General features: G+C 38.1%; 3 protein-coding genes across 4 annotated transcripts; all 3 read right to left on the bottom strand.

The window, feature by feature from the left end:
• Window positions 1-6,928: 6,928 nt before the first annotated feature.
• On the bottom strand, window positions 6,929-9,356 carry LOC306889223 (uncharacterized protein). 2 transcript variants are annotated; one of them, XM_079447962.1, is made up of 5 exons: window positions 9,140-9,352; window positions 8,303-8,469; window positions 8,025-8,171; window positions 7,818-7,922; window positions 7,201-7,650 (listed from the first exon to the last, which is right to left on the bottom strand). In XM_079447962.1, the coding sequence occupies exons 2-5, from the start codon at window positions 8,466-8,468 to the stop codon at window positions 7,607-7,609; spliced, it is 462 nt and encodes a 153-aa protein (XP_079304088.1). In that variant the 5' UTR covers window position 8,469; window positions 9,140-9,352; the 3' UTR covers window positions 7,201-7,606. The 2 variants fall into 2 exon arrangements, with proteins under 2 accessions (XP_079304087.1, XP_079304088.1); XM_079447961.1 differs by having other exon boundaries at window positions 6,929-7,650; window positions 7,818-8,171; window positions 9,140-9,356.
• Window positions 9,343-13,783, bottom strand: htatsf1 (HIV-1 Tat specific factor 1). The gene is made up of 10 exons (XM_079447960.1): window positions 13,632-13,783; window positions 12,988-13,152; window positions 12,677-12,878; window positions 12,528-12,575; window positions 12,231-12,385; window positions 11,879-12,042; window positions 11,693-11,789; window positions 10,511-10,600; window positions 10,204-10,341; window positions 9,343-10,036 (listed from the first exon to the last, which is right to left on the bottom strand). Exons 1-10 carry the CDS (start codon window positions 13,779-13,781, stop codon window positions 9,719-9,721), a joined length of 1,527 nt encoding a protein of 508 aa, XP_079304086.1. The 5' UTR covers window positions 13,782-13,783; the 3' UTR covers window positions 9,343-9,718.
• Window positions 13,784-14,094: 311 nt separating this feature from the next.
• On the bottom strand, window positions 14,095-15,460 carry adgrg4b (adhesion G protein-coupled receptor G4b). Its single transcript, XM_079449195.1, has 6 exons — window positions 15,363-15,460; window positions 15,158-15,263; window positions 14,779-15,059; window positions 14,596-14,697; window positions 14,368-14,532; window positions 14,095-14,274 (listed from the first exon to the last, which is right to left on the bottom strand). The coding sequence occupies exons 1-6, from the start codon at window positions 15,457-15,459 to the stop codon at window positions 14,147-14,149; spliced, it is 879 nt and encodes a 292-aa protein (XP_079305321.1). The 5' UTR covers window position 15,460; the 3' UTR covers window positions 14,095-14,146.
• Between the last annotated feature and the right edge of the window lie 299 nt (window positions 15,461-15,759).

Below are 15,759 nucleotides of genomic sequence, written 5' to 3'. Positions count from 1 at the left end.
TCAGCAACCGTAGTGCTTCGAAAGGGTGGGGTGAGCCGTCGGTCTCAATTCGTAACCTTACAGCTAGATGCCTCTAAAATTTCATTCAATGGACCTTTATTATAACTCAATTTGAAAGAAAATGTATTACCTTCCATTTTTTCTAATGATGAACTGATTGCTTAATCCCCATTCATGAATATTTTAAACTCTAAATGTACATTATATCACAATAAAAGTAATTAATTCTGTGTTGAGTTATTGGCAACATTGACAGAGCAAAAGTCCATTTAATTAATTGATTTATTCATTTTTGTCCGTATTTAAAAGTCTTCTTGCCCTTTGAATATGCAAACTTAATGACATTCACAACCCCTTAGGAATGTACCCAATGTTCATTTTGGCACCGCAGTGCATAAAAACCGGTGAATTAATCTGAATTTAAACCATAACTCGTGAATAAACATCAGGTTAGCAAGCACTGCTCGATTTTTAAGCAGATAGTCGTACGTGTTTTCTATTCATGAATTCATATTGATGAAGACCCTCTGAATGAAGAAATTGATTTTGTTGTGCTTTGCTTCACTGGTATCGTGTAATGAAACCTTGATCATGTCTATTGCATAACCTATTGGGAGGCCACTGCAAAACAATCTACAGTTGTTTAATGTACTGTAAATTGAAATTATATAGGCTTCAATTATATAGACCATCCAAGTCAATTCCATTTAACTCCAAGTTATGTCACATGAAAAAAATATATTTTAATGGAAAAGCAACAAGCTGATAGAAGCAGAAAGAGCTAGCGCTGAACAAAAGAGGAAAGGAAAAATAAATGACAAAGCATACCTTTAACTTAAAGTTATTTATTGTAAAGAATCATCAAATATAATATAACAAATATGACAGATAGCTCATCAAAACCGAATGCACAGTATGACCCAGTTAAAAAATGCATTATGTGCCATAACTTCAGAAAAGGTAAAGTCTCAATATTTTGACCTGGGATGGTTACATCACCCCAGCTAAGGCCATCCCCTGTTAATATTTGATAACGTGAAATTAATTTTGAATGAACTTCGCTTTCATTCCCAATAAACCCAGTGAGACAGGATTATTTGGTAATATGTTTCTAAAAACTTTGCATTCATTAACATTCTTATAATAAAAAAGCACCAAATGATAAAGATGATGTGACATCACCTGGTTTAGCCAGATGGTGGTAAAGACTATGAAAGAATTATGTGAGATGAGAGATGTGTAGATACAGAAGAACGGAAATGAGACGGAGAAGTGAAGTTATGATGGACAGCTCGGTGCTGATGTTGTTGTTTTAAAATCTGATTTGAGACACAGCGCTCAGGAAATTGTGCTCTCTGCTGCAATAAATGAAAATAAGGCATCTGATGAAGAAAGACCAGACAATAGCGGGTATGGGGTAGAGCGCACGTACAACAAAGACTCCTGCCTTGTCATGCATGGTCACAACACAGCAAATCCATGAGGCTAACCTGAAATGAAACAGTAAATCTGGGCGATTGATGTGAGAGGCACAGTTCATTGAGCACTGTTAGTAGATTTATTTCCATGGCTACATGCAAAGTTCCCATATGAGTTCTTACATAATTTGCAAGCTCAGTCACTGGAAATACTCTATATAGTGTATACTCTGTGTTTACATTTACAGCACAACAGTATGACGGAGAACAGATTTCAGCATGAAGTTCACATCTGTTTTGCAGTGCTTGTACAACGAGTGCCGCTTTGAAGGCTCTGATGTTGATAAAGTGCAGAAGAAAGGCGGGGCTGACAGCCTGTACAATCACCGGTTGCCATGGCGTCAGGGATGATGTGGTTTCAATGGTTATGGGGACTCTTTCAAACAAGTGACAGACCAATAATATATAGCTTGATTGATAATGAATGTGCATACATCTCTGTGACAATATTTACATTCGGTTAGTCATTACTGAGGCTGGTGAAAATGCAAGTCATGTTAGTCGATGCCATCATGTGGCAAGTGAAATTTTGTATTGAGTCAGGCTATAGAGAGAATCTTGTACCTAATAAGTGGACAAACCAGGTTAAAAATGTATGCCATATATTCCTTTTTTAATGCATCTTTAAAGATGCAATACAATGTATTGTGCACCTTAATAAAAGCACGCCCATACAACACAGAAATAATTCCAATCATACTGGCTAACCAAGGACACATCCATATGGCTGTCAGCGTTGTATAGATTTTTCAGACTCACGGTTTGAGCGCTGATGTGCGTATGCGATCACAGCGCTGGCACTCATTTTCACCCTAATCGATCCGTAAACAGCCAGGGTTCAAGGATAAAGCGGATGTCTAGAGCAAAAATGACAGTTTGATGAGGCCATTCTTTCTGAATGAGAGCAAAGCAAACATGAGACTAGAAATACAAAACGGTAAGGTGGATATAGAGGGCAGTTAAACTGAGCCCAAAGCCGGAGGATGTAATCCCCAGCTGTTTTCAAAGAAATATAGACAGGCGCCTTCTAATCATTAAACCACAGGATTGCGGTCGGCGGTCCACAATTATATGCGGCCCATGCATCACGACTGAAGCTGTGTTCACCACTGTGATGCGAAAGAAATATACAAGCATAGATTATATACCGTGACAGACTAAATTAATGTCTATTGGTTATCATGCATGTGAACCTTTGCCTCACCCTGGGTGACTAACGACAACGAGGCTCATGAGATTTGTGACAGTCAGGTTTAGGATATAGATGTCTGTATAATGCACAAATCACTCACTATATTTTATGGATTTGGAAATTCATTGACTGCACTGTGATGTATTGAAAGTGAGATGTTAGGGGAAACCATGTGACCATTGGGTCTGTATTCAGTTCTTGTAATTTTTGTTATGTACAGATGCACACAACTGGACATATGCAAAATTATTTTAGATCACTCAGTCAATGCATTTTTTGGGTTATGGATGTGACAATATTTGGTTATTTGGTTTTTGAGAGACAACATACTTTCCAGGGTTTCTGTGAAATAAAATGTACAAATCAGAAGCAATAATACCCAACAAAAGAGGCAGGAATGGCCCTTCATTAATCACAAAATAGTTATTTTATTTAAATTTGGATGTTCCCATTTATGAGGAGGAATATAGACCATGGAACTGGAATTATAAAATAATTTACATGACTATGGAAAACTATGCTTTAAAACACACAAAAAAGCTTTAAAAATTTCACATGGCTATTTAAACAACCAAAAATCAACACCTGACCTATCAGAAAAAAAAATTCATCCTAAGTGTCATGGTTCTTCCTCGTTTTTCTAATCTTGAGGCAGGATCATGACAGTACCATGTGATTTGTGTGTAGAGAAACACATTATTGTTGGTCGGGACATAATGTGCGTTCTCTCCAGTCTTGTCTATGTCCCCGCCCTCTTGTTAACTTGTTAATTATCTTGTCATGCCCCTCACCTGTTCCCTGCTTGATTTGGTTCCTTATTAAATTCAGGGTCTCAGCCGACGTTATGCCACCTACCTCCCATCCCGGAGGGGTGTGTTGCTGGAGAACTCCGTGCAATGCATCCCGGAAGGTTGGGCCATGGGCGGTATGAACCTGGGGGACGGCCTCGGGCTCCTCCTCCTTGGAGCTAACCACACCCCCCACCATATCCCTGCAGCCTGCCACTTGCTCTGTGGAAAAAGATGTGGAAGTAGGAGGCGCTGTCAGGCAAGGCATCCAGTACGGCCCAGCCGCCAGTCCAGCCGGCGTCCCAGTTGGCATCTCAGTTGGCTTCCCAGTTGGCGTCCCAGCCGCAATCCAGCCGGAGTCCAGTCTGGCCCAGCCCAGCCGGTATCCCAGCCGGCAGTCCAGTTGGCAGTCAGCTCTGTCCCGCCGACATCCAGCCCAGTGCAGCCGGTGATCCAGCCATAGTTCGGAGGTCCTTTGTCGGGTCACAGGGCTTGGAACTTGGAACTTTCCCCTTACCCAAGGAAACCAGGACTTTTTCCCCTGGAATCGGGCCCACCTATGGTTCCTAAAAAATGTTTAGGACAAACATACCATAGCATCAATATGTTTGCAATATGACAATAATATTGTCAATGTAATCTAATTAACACAACGACTTGCCAGTAATGGATCTAAAATGTACATTTACCATTCCAAACGTCATCATATCCAGATGGATATTTGAGACCAACGTGCCATTCTTGGAGTTGAGCCTCTTTTCTCATCGACTGGTTTGCTGGCTCATTAGAGAGTGTGATATGCAGCTCTATCTCTGTCAGGTACAAGCCAATTTAGGAGCCAGTCACTTTGTGATGAGAACAAGGAGCACTATTAATGAAAGCCTTCCACACTTATTTCCTGTGAACTTAATCAGTCCCGGCTAATCATAGATCCTCCAATATCTATCCTGACAAACCATTATTAGAAAAAAGTTTGGGAAGCGTTTGGAATTATCTCAATTTCTGGCTGTTTGGCTCTCAGGTGTTATCAGATTTTAAGTCTGTAATAATAACAACAGTCATTTAACAAACAGGCCTAATGCACACAAGATTCAACAGTAACATACAACAATCAAAATAGGCCTACTATAAACATTACTTAGGACTACATATGGTAACTCATGGAACAGACTTTGTTGAATAACGTTAGTTGAAGTTGCTATACAAACTAGCAAGGCAAATATTTTTCTCCGTTGCTCATAAATATTTGAGGAAATCTGTAAAACCCTTGATGGGATGTTAATAGGGAGGCTCAGAGATTACATATTTTTGTATGCAAAACCCGGAAGCGAGGTAGCATTTTACGTCTTCCGGTTCCACTGCGAAAGTCTATGGAATCGCCCGAAATAAGGTCTGTGGAATACAAAACCCATAAATATTTTCCCGTTTTATTCTATGACATAAAACACACCAGTTATAACCCGCTTATGAGTATTTTAAAGCCTTATTGGATCTTTAAAAGAGCGGTTGCTAACAAGTGACCTTTGGTGGGGACGTTAGACGTCATCGCGCATAAAGCTCACAAATAATGCAACATGGGCACAAATCTCTTAAAACTTAGATGCGGATTCATTCACGGAAGTAATTACTGAAATACGAGAATTTAAACGGGAAATATCCAAACTGAAGGGTGGCGGTTGAATCGGTGTGAAAAACGGGAGACCCCGGCCCAACTGGGACAGCTGCTTTGTTTATTATTAGTGAATCACTCGGCATAAGATAGAATGAGTTAAGAAACTCTCCAGAATAATATACATTAAGGGTATTGTTCAAAAAATGGTTTCTACAATTTGGTTCCTACAGTATACCTAGGGTACCTGCGCACACCAAACCCCTTCGGAACAACATGTCAAGGCCAAGGCAGATTATTTTAAGTTTGATCAAACACTGACACCTGCTGTAAAAAACATGTAGCGAAACCTTCTACAAATTTGAAAAACTGTACAGTAAACAATATACCAATTAGGAATGCACCGATGTGTCAATTATGCGATACTGATAACCGATAATTATTTAACACTTAAAGCCGGTAATCTATATATTAATAAGATGTCCATGTCCATTTACCGGCCGATACCGATATGCCCGATTATTTATCGTGCATCCCTCATACGAATTGTGTCCAATAACATGATATAACACAGTACTGTGACCAAAAACTTTTCTCACGATTTTGCAAATTATATATTTATAAGAACATCTTTGTCATTGATTGCCATTCATTGCTTTTTCACCAAAAATGTTCATCAAAAATGCATCAACGGCTCAAAAATAGATAAACACATGCATTTCAACATGGCCCACCCCAGTAAGTTTATAACTGATTATTGAAAAGAACGTAAATGATGGGGATCAAGACAGCTAATATGGAAGACATCACACTGAAAGTGCCAAGCAATGCCATGACCCCATGCAGCATCTTGCAGAACAGATAACCGAACACCATGGAAACCATCATCGCAAGCACATGTATTTCCCTCTTCTGTGCAGCTGTCCGATTCATCTTAGCAACCTGTGAAATGAAGAGACATTTGAACAGCAGTATAAAATCTAATGATGCTATATTGCAGCTGTGCAGATTTCGATGACTCAGATAGTGCAAAGACTTCTTGACAGCAGCAAAAAAATGCTTAATTTATGGCATGCAAAGAAACATTTAGCTTGGTGAGTCATACTTCAAAAGACCTCATCATCAAAATTACTGTTACTACCCCCTCTCTCTCTCTCTCGCTCTCTCTCTCTCTTTCTCCCTCGCCATAATGGCAATGACAAACCTTTCAGAAGACCATAAGAAGAGGCAAAAGCAGGCAGAAAATAAAGAGACAGATGACATAGGCAGGTTGGTTCCTGTACCTTCAGGACCTTTACGACTCTATCCAAGTGGTGGCAATTGTATCAATGTTCCCTTTGAAAAGACACATTAGTGAATTTTGAGTTCAAAATGTAAAAAGGGCACATTTCAGAACTGTTTAAAATGTGAAAGTGTGCTTTAAAATGTGTGTTCGCTTACATACCTTTAAAGACAAAAAATGAGAAATACTCACAGGTCAGAATACATGGGCATATTGGACATTTCTATTTACATTTCACCTGATTAGATTGTTTACGTATGCATTTTAGTAATTTGGCCACAAGAGGGCTCTGTTGTCCACTTTAGTGTACCTGTGAATTAATCTGTCCCAAAAAGAACACTTGAGGGAATTTACTGTCAAAGGAATTTTCAAGAGTTCAGAATTAATCTTTGTATTAAAACCGCCTATATTTTTGATGGTCACACATCCTCTCGAATGTTACTGTCTGATATTGTTCCCCCGTGTCCCTTTTTTATTACGTTCATTCATTTTCTGTACAACAACATTTTGAATATTGTTGCTGCCCGCAGTTTATCAGGAAATGGAAAAAACACTATACTTATTAAAAAGAGTGTTGTCAAAGTTGTCAATCATTATTTAATTATTTTTATTGGCTAGATATTTACAAAACTCGGAGACCAACTTAAAGGCTGACTAACAATAATGATTTCTGACAAAATCACTAAATATGGAGATACAGGGTTCAGAAAAATAACAGTGATACGTTTGCACTTCTGTGTATTGCGTCTCAAGACACACTCTTAGATTTGTGAAATTTTATCAAATGCATTTGCATTCAAAATGTTGCTGTCAAACAATAACATCACAAAACCTCTTACACGGAGACGATGACCTCTGCAGCAATATTATTTTATTTTAAAACAGAGCTTTATATACAACACGTTTATTAGAAAAAATTTCAAATGCAAAGATATTGTCTTTGGCATTGTGTATTCATATAAATAGGTTTTACTTCCCCATTCACCCATCACACATTGAAAAGTGACCTATTTCAAATCCCTTTATATCTTATTATCCTGTAAGTTTAAAGCTAGCTCATTTAAGACACTTATGACTAAAAAAAGTAATTTACTACAAGGTATCTGTAAGGAATTCTGACAATAACATGAATGTATTTGTGTGAGTCACAGTAAAGGCAGTCCAAAAGCACTGCATTAGTTCACCTAATATAAGAATGCTCAATATTGATTCTCAAGATTGTCATTCTTGATGTAATCTCTTGAGCCACGAATCACTTCAATACCAGTACAGATCCTTGCTGGGTTCTGTGACAGGTACACCTGCAAAACACAAGACGACCACATTACAATCGAAAATCTTGTCCAATAATATTCCAAAGTCAAATTATCTAAATTTAGCAAAATTTCTATCGACATGCATTACATGTATTTTATTTTCTAGTCAACAAAATGAAAAGTATAGATAACAGTGGCATATCTTGGAGAACCTGAATCAAGGCCCATTCTGCTTCCAGGTATGTCTTTATAGGCTGTGCCAGCATTCCACTCTGGCCTGGCATCTGCTTTTGAGTAGGGAGAGATCATAATGCCTCCTGCGGGCCGATCCATTTGTAAGAGATTCATATAAGAGTTTGGGCTGCTCTGAGAAGTGTTGGGCTGTTGGTACAGAATTGGAGGAAGTTCAAAGGCTGTACCCTGTCTGGATGAAGAAGACCAGAGTGATGATGATGATCCTGGGGGATTCATAATAACCCCCATGGATGCAGGTGCATTGTCTATGGGTGCCAGCTGGGACAGCTTTGAGGGGTTGTAGGGGTATGCCCATGATGATTGGGGGAGATCTGTAACACGGAAATCATTTGATTAAATGACCAACAGAATACATCCCTAAAAGGATTACATCAGACAGGCAAAAAAAGAAAGAAATTAAGGTTGAAGATGTTGTTCAGAAGATTGATAAGATAAAGCACACCAGATTTGAAGGTCCTTTTGCTGTCTTTAGCTTTTGTGCTCAAGTCTTTTGGTATGGTGGCCTTGTTCAGGGCACGGAAGAAGTGCTCATCCACGGCAGTGTTGATATCGCCTTGATAGTAAGTGAAAAGCTGAGGAGGATCTTTGGACTTCTCCTCTTCCATCATCCTAATTTAGACATCAAGTCATTTTTACTTTAATAGCACTTTGCATGTTACATACGTATTGTACATGTGAAATACATAGTAAAAGTAAATCAAAGTAAAAATCACATTGTAATGATGAAACCCTCAAGTTAACTATAGTTTTACTACAAATACCACAGTTAAATTATAGCAACTGTAGTTAAAGCATAGTTTGAGGTATACCGACCGTAAAAGATATTAAACATAAATAATGTTCCTTAGGGGAATAAAAGCCATACTTTTCTCCCTGTATTTAATTTACTTTAGCCAAATTTTTACCTTACAATTCCATGAATTGTAGTTTAGTTAACAACACAGGTGATATGTGGATATTAGTAGAAATACAACAAAACATTAAGTCCTTGTGATAGTTTCTAAATTTGACGAAAGTTTTATATGGTGTTGGGCTAACTCATATTATTCTTAAACGCATTAAAGTATCTCGACATGGCGCTAACATTTTAAGACGATAGCTTGTCTGCAATCCTAGAAATAATCACTTTACAAATCACATAACACGTAAAAAAAGAAAGTGCGCTCCACAGAAACAGTACAGTACAGAAGCACCAAATCAATCTCACACTGAAAAACTTCACTAAGAAACTGTACGTTTAAAAACGAGCTACTGTAAAAACGACAAAGATGAAACCCACGTTTGTTGTAGCTACAGTCGCTGCGGACCCCTCGGATAAAGACTGCACGTTTGCGACATTCACAGGACCTCAGATCTCCGACATGTTCCGCGCGCTCCTCGGCCGAACCGAATCACAACACATCCATTCACAGGACTTGAAACTAAAACAAATCCGATCTAATAACGAGCGCGAAAGATTATGTACTTCCTTACTTGCGCTCTAAAAAAATGCACCCGAACAAGTTGAACAAGGTCATCTCAATCAGATAACATCACAGACTTTTGATGGAAACTCTGCTTTCTTCCTTGGTATCAGCATGTCTCTGCCCCAATATGGATCATGAACGCACAAAACGATTATATGGACACAAAGTGGTTTTTATTATAAAATTATTAACAGATGTTAAGACACTGAAATGCATAAGCATAATGGTAAACGAGGAAACCAAATGACTATGTACACTCAAATGTTTTCATTTTCTTTCCAATCACCAGATTTTGATATGTTGAAATACACAGACATATCATGAGCGGTAAGGAATCAAATTCAAAATACAACAGACAGTGTTTTTAAGGATGGAACATTTTTCACTTGTTTCTACACATCCTCATCGTCACTTCCTGCTAAACTGCTGTCGGTTGATGCCATTCCTCCTTCTGAGTCCTCCTTCCCTTTCTCGTCTCCCTTCCCTTTCTCGTCCCCCTTCCCTTTCTCAACCCTCTCCTGTTGTTCTCCTGTGTGTTCTTCCTTCTGCTCCTCCTGTTGGGCCTTTTCTTCTACATTTTGAGTGGTGGTGTTTTGATTTTCTGCACATTGCGTTTCTGCCTTGGAAGAGTCTGCTGTGGCATTCTCGACACCTAGGAAAGTGGACCAGCCCTTCAATCTCTCTTCTCGCTCTCGTGATGTTTCTTCAACCTGGATGTCAAGAAACACACGTTTTTCTTGGTTGTATCAAGTCCATGTGACCTTAAGACTGTATTTTTCAACTAAGTTCTAATGGCATACCAAAGCTAGAATTTAAGGTTTACTTACATTTTTGTGTAATTATTTCATTAAACATAACACCTGGCAACTGTTTTTACCTGGTAGTCAGTAACACCATCCCACAGCTGTGCTGATAGCTGCCTCCCTCCGAACCAGCGTCCATTCAGGGCCGCCACACACGCATCCGCCTCTTCAGTTTCTTTAAAAGCAACAGAGGCCACTCCATCAGGGTGCCTCTGATTCCCAATGGAAAGATGTGGAGAACATTTGCAAACATGGCAAAAGAGACACTTTGATGACTGTTGTAGTAAATCTTAGTTAGAATAATTTTGGTGAACAGCCGAAAAAAAAGACAAGGATAGAAATGCATGATGGGTACAGAGATGGAGATGCATTCAGACTTACATCAAAAATGATGACTTTCCTCGCTTGGCCGAATTTCTCGCATTCTGTTCGGAGGTCGTCTCTGTACTCATTCAGCTCGAGAGGATCCTCCTGCATTAAAACATAAGCAAACATTAAATACAGAGACACTCCAGTTGAATTCCAACAAAACCAAACCTCAGGAATAACAAAACTAGTAAAAAGAGAATACAAAGATGCATAAAAGTTGGTAAAATCTGGCATATTCAGTCAAATGTTCATTTAAATAACACATGTAAAAACATGTGTTATTTAAACATGTAATTTATCATTTTGACCAGTTCCAAATATCTGAACATAAATGCAAATAAAAAACAAATAATAATACTTTTACTAAAGCACATACCCATAAATAAAATAAAAAAAAATTAATTGTTCTTGGAGCGGTCTTTTCATTTTTTGTGCGGCTGTATAATAAAACAACCAGTAAAAAAGTACTCATTATCTTAAACCTTTCGTTCTGAAGGTTTATGATTTAGGTGAAAGCTAATATTTGAAAAAAAAACGTACAAATTTGTTTAAAGTATATAAAAACAGCAAAAATGTATCTTTATTTCATAGTTTCGATGACTAAATACTTTAAAAGGGTAAAAAAATAGTAAGCAGGTGTGTTTAACCTTTGACCGTGTCTGTAAATTCTCACATTATATAGTTTACAAAAGTTACATCAGTGATTCTTTATGTAAGTCTTAAAGAATTACAAACATCAATTTTTCATCTCAGGCACCAGTCTTAGATTCAACACAATTAAAAGTCAGAGAGCCCTTGATGATCATTCAGTTGTAGATCCACACCTGCATTCTTGCTCACATCTTTACCTCGAGTTGCACCTACTTGAGGAATGCAGACAGACCTGCTGTGTACTCTGACACGCACAGACTTATCGTTGTTACACAGTTACTAAACAATGTTGTAGCTTGAAAACACTGTTACTAATTATGGGCATTTCTGTAATTAACACATCTTAAACACCAGCGGAAGGCTGAGTTTATTCTAAGCTGTAAAGATGCATACTATATTTGGCTTTTGGTAATTTTCATAAGTACTTTTTTGCTAATACCAACATTTGACATTCAATGTCAGCAACTACGTTGTTTTTCTTTACCCTAACATCATTTGTAGTATGTTGCAGTGTGTATTAGTGTGTTTTCATTCGACTCTTGCCTCAAAATCGCTTGGATGAAACATGTTTCGAATGATGACAACTTTTTCATGCCTTTTGCGAACCTCCCCAGTCTTCTCCGGCCTCCAATCCAACTGTCTGTTATCAGAATTATAACAAATAGAAGTGTTATTCAGCAACTCAGGAACTTGTATGTTACAAAATATGTTGGTTTGAAAGGTTCTTACTTTTGTTGCTGCTGGAGCTTCTTGCGGTAGTCTTTGTTCTTTTTCTTTTTCTTGCTGGCATCGTAGTTTCCTTTGAGCTCGAATCTCGCTTCCTCTACATGCAGTTTGTAGCCACGAATCTCTGTCTCATCCAAGAGGCGCACGGCGAGAGCCACAGACTCTATCTGCAAGAGAAAACAAACAATCAATATGGGCACCACAATCTGCTCTCCTCTAAATTACATGAATACACGCAAAAAACAAGTGTATGTTAACTTAATGTAGGTACATTTAAGGAAAAACTCTGTTTTATTCACTTCTGTGTTACAAGTTCTGTGTGGCACGGTCATAGTAAGCCATTAGGCTGCTTTACCTTTAGGTAGCAACAAAGTCCATCTCCTTTTTGGTTCCCCTCCTTGTCCTTATAGAGCTTGATTTTATATTCCTCTGTGATCGGATCACGCAGGATGATCCCACATTTGGACATAACCTCTACAAATTCATCAGGAGTTATGTCTAGAGGAAGACCTGGTTGAAATGCATACATGTGTGAAACAAACGTAAATGTTCAGTTTGGCCACTAGATGACGACACACCTGTATTAACAACATGATCCAAAACTACACCAGATAACAAAAAGTGATCAACAATATATAATATAATAGTTTACCTGTCACATAGACATTTGTGTTTTTAGCCTTTTCAATTTCAAACCAGCCTGTGGAATGTTAAACATAATAATTGTTATGACTGTAAACAATTATTAACAACAATTTATTATATATATCAATTCATTACAAATGACTCGCCTGGGCATACCTGGATCTGCTTTTCTCTTTTCTCCTTTAGCTTTGCCTGGGTCGGAACTATCATCTGGTGTCATGGGTTCATCTGGTGTCATGGGTTCTTCTGGTTTGTCAGGAAGAGATTCAGCAGGTGGGACGGCAGCTTCCGGATCAGGGACCCCTTCTTCATTGAACCCATAATTTGCTTGATACGCTGCAATGAAGTCATCATTTATCTACAAAGAAAAAAATAAAAAGACATAAGTACACATTACACTGTAAATTACCCAAAGTCACTGACACAGGTTATGCAAACATCGTGAATGAGGCAGAGGACCACTTTACCTTTGGAAACCATGCACGCTTTTCATGGTCCCAGTCGTACACAGTTCCGTCTTCTGGATCGACATAGGTGTAAGGATCATCTTTACCTACACCCCCCTGTCCATACAGCTGCTGCAAACGAAGCTGTTCGTGAAACTCTTTATTGCCGTCCGAGTCTCCACTCATCTACAAAAACCGACACGACAGACAACAGAAATGTCAAACCCTGCTATATAAATAACATATGGCTAAACAAGACAAGTATTGAAGAACATATATTTTAGAAATACATAAAAAGGGAAAAAAACATTTGTATACTCATATTTAAAAATAAGTGAACACGTTAGGGACCATATTCCTATAGTGATCTGTTCAACGTTACTGGCTTCAGTGTGCGCTATGAATGTAATGTGACTATATCTCCCAGCCACAGTATTTTTCAGTAAACATATAAATATATCACGTCTGGAGCATGGATGGAACGGACTGAACTAACCTTAGGCTAAATCCAGCTTACGTTATTTATTCACCGTCTAATGTGAAGTGAGTCGTGACCCACATTAATCCAGTTATATTTATACTGATCTGAAGCTTTAATATATGGAGTGAACTTAATGTGGAGGGTAAGGTTTGTAAAAATAAAAGACATTTACAAGAGATCCCACCTTTGTACTGCTGCACCACCAAAGACGTCTAAATGTTGGCCCTCTGGAGGCAAACGCGAGTCCAACACTTTTAATCTTCCGGAATGAAACTGTCGCATTCACATGTAGTTCCGGAGTTTTAGGTTTGTGTTTGTGTAAACGATAAGACATTTTCACACAGACAAAGGATAGACCTTTAATGTTTTTATTTACTATAAATGATTTGATTTGATTTCGTATTATGTAAACACCAGAAAATGTGATTTATTTAGTACATTTTTGTATCGTAACATAATATGATTCATCTGGTACATACTTACAGAGACCATCAATCAAGTCCAAGTTATTACATAATGTTTTGCAAAAACAACATAGTTTGTTTAGATTTTTCTGTTACATGATGCAAAATATGCCTTTATGTTACAATACTTATGTGAAGATCTTCTTACATGGTATTCATTTCTCTTTAAAAATCCAGGTAACATTTTAAAACTGAAAGTTGTCTAAATAGAGCAATCGATAACGCGCAAACACCGTTATTTATTATAAATATCTATGTCTGAGCCATTCTTTGTCAGCCTTGGGTAAAAATCATGTCCACTTCCTGTGGATGGAAGCGACAGTCCTGTCCTTGGTATTACCAAACTGTTGTCATATACAAAATCTATCAAAGGTAAAAGTAAACACAGAAATTTTGAAATTATGCCAATATTTATAGCTCTTAAGTATATTGTATGGATGTTTCATAGTTTTTTACCCATGTTGGGTCCTGTGATAGACGCTTGATGTTGGCTGTATTCTGAGGAAACCGATGAGCTCTGCGTTGAATTAGACTTAATGGATCTCACAGATGCAATAAAAGGAAACTTATTTGGTAGATTGGGTTTAGGCTTGGTAACCACCATTGCTGTTTGAGTCCATTCTGAAAACAATCAGAAAAGTAAGTGCTTGCGTATTGCAACATTGTTACGATTGTGTGCCTTACCAGAGTAGTCTTGCAGCTTGAAAACCCCACAGCATAAATGTACTCTCCATTGCTTACGTACATTTTCCTTCATGAGGCAGTGAAACACAAAAATAAAGAATCCTGAAATAGATTACAATATTTATTGTTACCAGAAAGGATAATAAAACTCTTCCAAAATTAATTGTTTGTGCTTCATCCTACCTTGAAGGCTATTGAGTATGGAGAACAGGTAGAGAAAAAAAACTTTGACAGGACCCCAGGCAAAAAAAGCCAGAGCCCAGGTGAGACCCAGCAGAAAGGTAAGGCTTGCGACAGCACGCAGGTCTTTCAAGAGACCACTATTAGAGCCGGCGGGCTGATTGACCTGCATGTTTCGTATCTGGATCAGAACCACTAAGAAGATAGAGCTGTTGCATAGGAGTATGAGGGCTATGTAGCTCACCACCAACACGTAAAACATAACGTCATTTTGCACCCAGCAACTAGGAAAGACAGACACAGTTAATAACATTTTAAAGGCACCACTGAGCCACAGGGTTTCCACAAATCCGCAAACATGTAAATGTCGAATATCACTAACAACATATCTGAATCATCCAAGGTCATTTGGGAATCACTGGAAGTTATCATTCCATAAGCATCTCTGTTCACAGCCAGTACCAAGCCACATATTATTAGTGGAATACCTGTGGAAGGAGTAAATAGATAGTTAATTAATTTTATATAAATCTCTATATAAATAAAGACGTTTCTAAATGTTTGAATAGGCTTGTTAAATGTCTTACCCCATCCAAGCAGGCAGAATTTCAAGATGTATGAGGGCACATACACATTAAAAACTTTGACCAAAGCCAAGTACATATTCACAGCTCCCAGGCCCATCCATGTAAAGGATGACAATAAGAAATAGTGTAAAGTCATTGCCACAGCAATGCAGAGGCCATAGCTCCCAAAAGATGAGATCCAGGAGTTCAGCAGGAATATCAGGTTGAGTCCCAGTAAAGCGAGACTTAGGTTTAACAGAATTTTTGATGGGTAGTCTCTTCTCAGTTTCCTGTTTTAAAACACAATGCATTTAAGTTACATGCTACTTATGATGATAATAGCATCATTAAAATATGTATATATATATATACAGTATAAGATATTGCTCCATAGCTCTTACTCCAAGAGAGTGTATGT

This window comes from Barbatula barbatula, assembly GCF_947034865.1.
Source record: "Barbatula barbatula genome assembly, chromosome: 24".
Classification (NCBI taxonomy): domain Eukaryota; kingdom Metazoa; phylum Chordata; class Actinopteri; order Cypriniformes; family Nemacheilidae; genus Barbatula; species Barbatula barbatula.
This window is presented reverse-complemented; position numbering and strand designations above follow the sequence as displayed.

Coding starts and splice junctions, on each gene's coding strand:
- LOC306889223 (XM_079447961.1), bottom strand. CDS start 8,468: ATGATGGAAGAGGAGAAGTCCAAAGATCCTCCTCAGCTTTTCACTTAC. Junction 8,172..8,302: donor CAAAAGGACCTTCAAATCTG/GTGTGCTTTATC, acceptor TCCGTGTTACAG/ATCTCCCCCAATCATCATGG. Junction 7,651..7,817: donor CAGAATGGGCCTTGATTCAG/GTTCTCCAAGAT, acceptor TGTGTTTTGCAG/GTGTACCTGTCACAGAACCC.
- htatsf1 (XM_079447960.1), bottom strand. CDS start 13,781: ATGTCTTATCGTTTACACAAACACAAACCTAAAACTCCGGAACTACAT. Junction 13,153..13,631: donor GGTGGTGCAGCAGTACAAAG/GTGGGATCTCTT, acceptor CGGTTTTTGTAG/ATGAGTGGAGACTCGGACGG. Junction 12,386..12,527: donor CACAAATGTCTATGTGACAG/GTAAACTATTAT, acceptor CATTTCAACCAG/GTCTTCCTCTAGACATAACT.
- adgrg4b (XM_079449195.1), bottom strand. CDS start 15,459: ATGGGCCTGGGAGCTGTGAATATGTACTTGGCTTTGGTCAAAGTTTTT. Junction 15,060..15,157: donor TTGGATGATTCAGATATGTT/GTTAGTGATATT, acceptor TGTCTTTCCTAG/TTGCTGGGTGCAAAATGACG. Junction 14,698..14,778: donor CATACTCAATAGCCTTCAAG/GTAGGATGAAGC, acceptor AATCTATTTCAG/GATTCTTTATTTTTGTGTTT.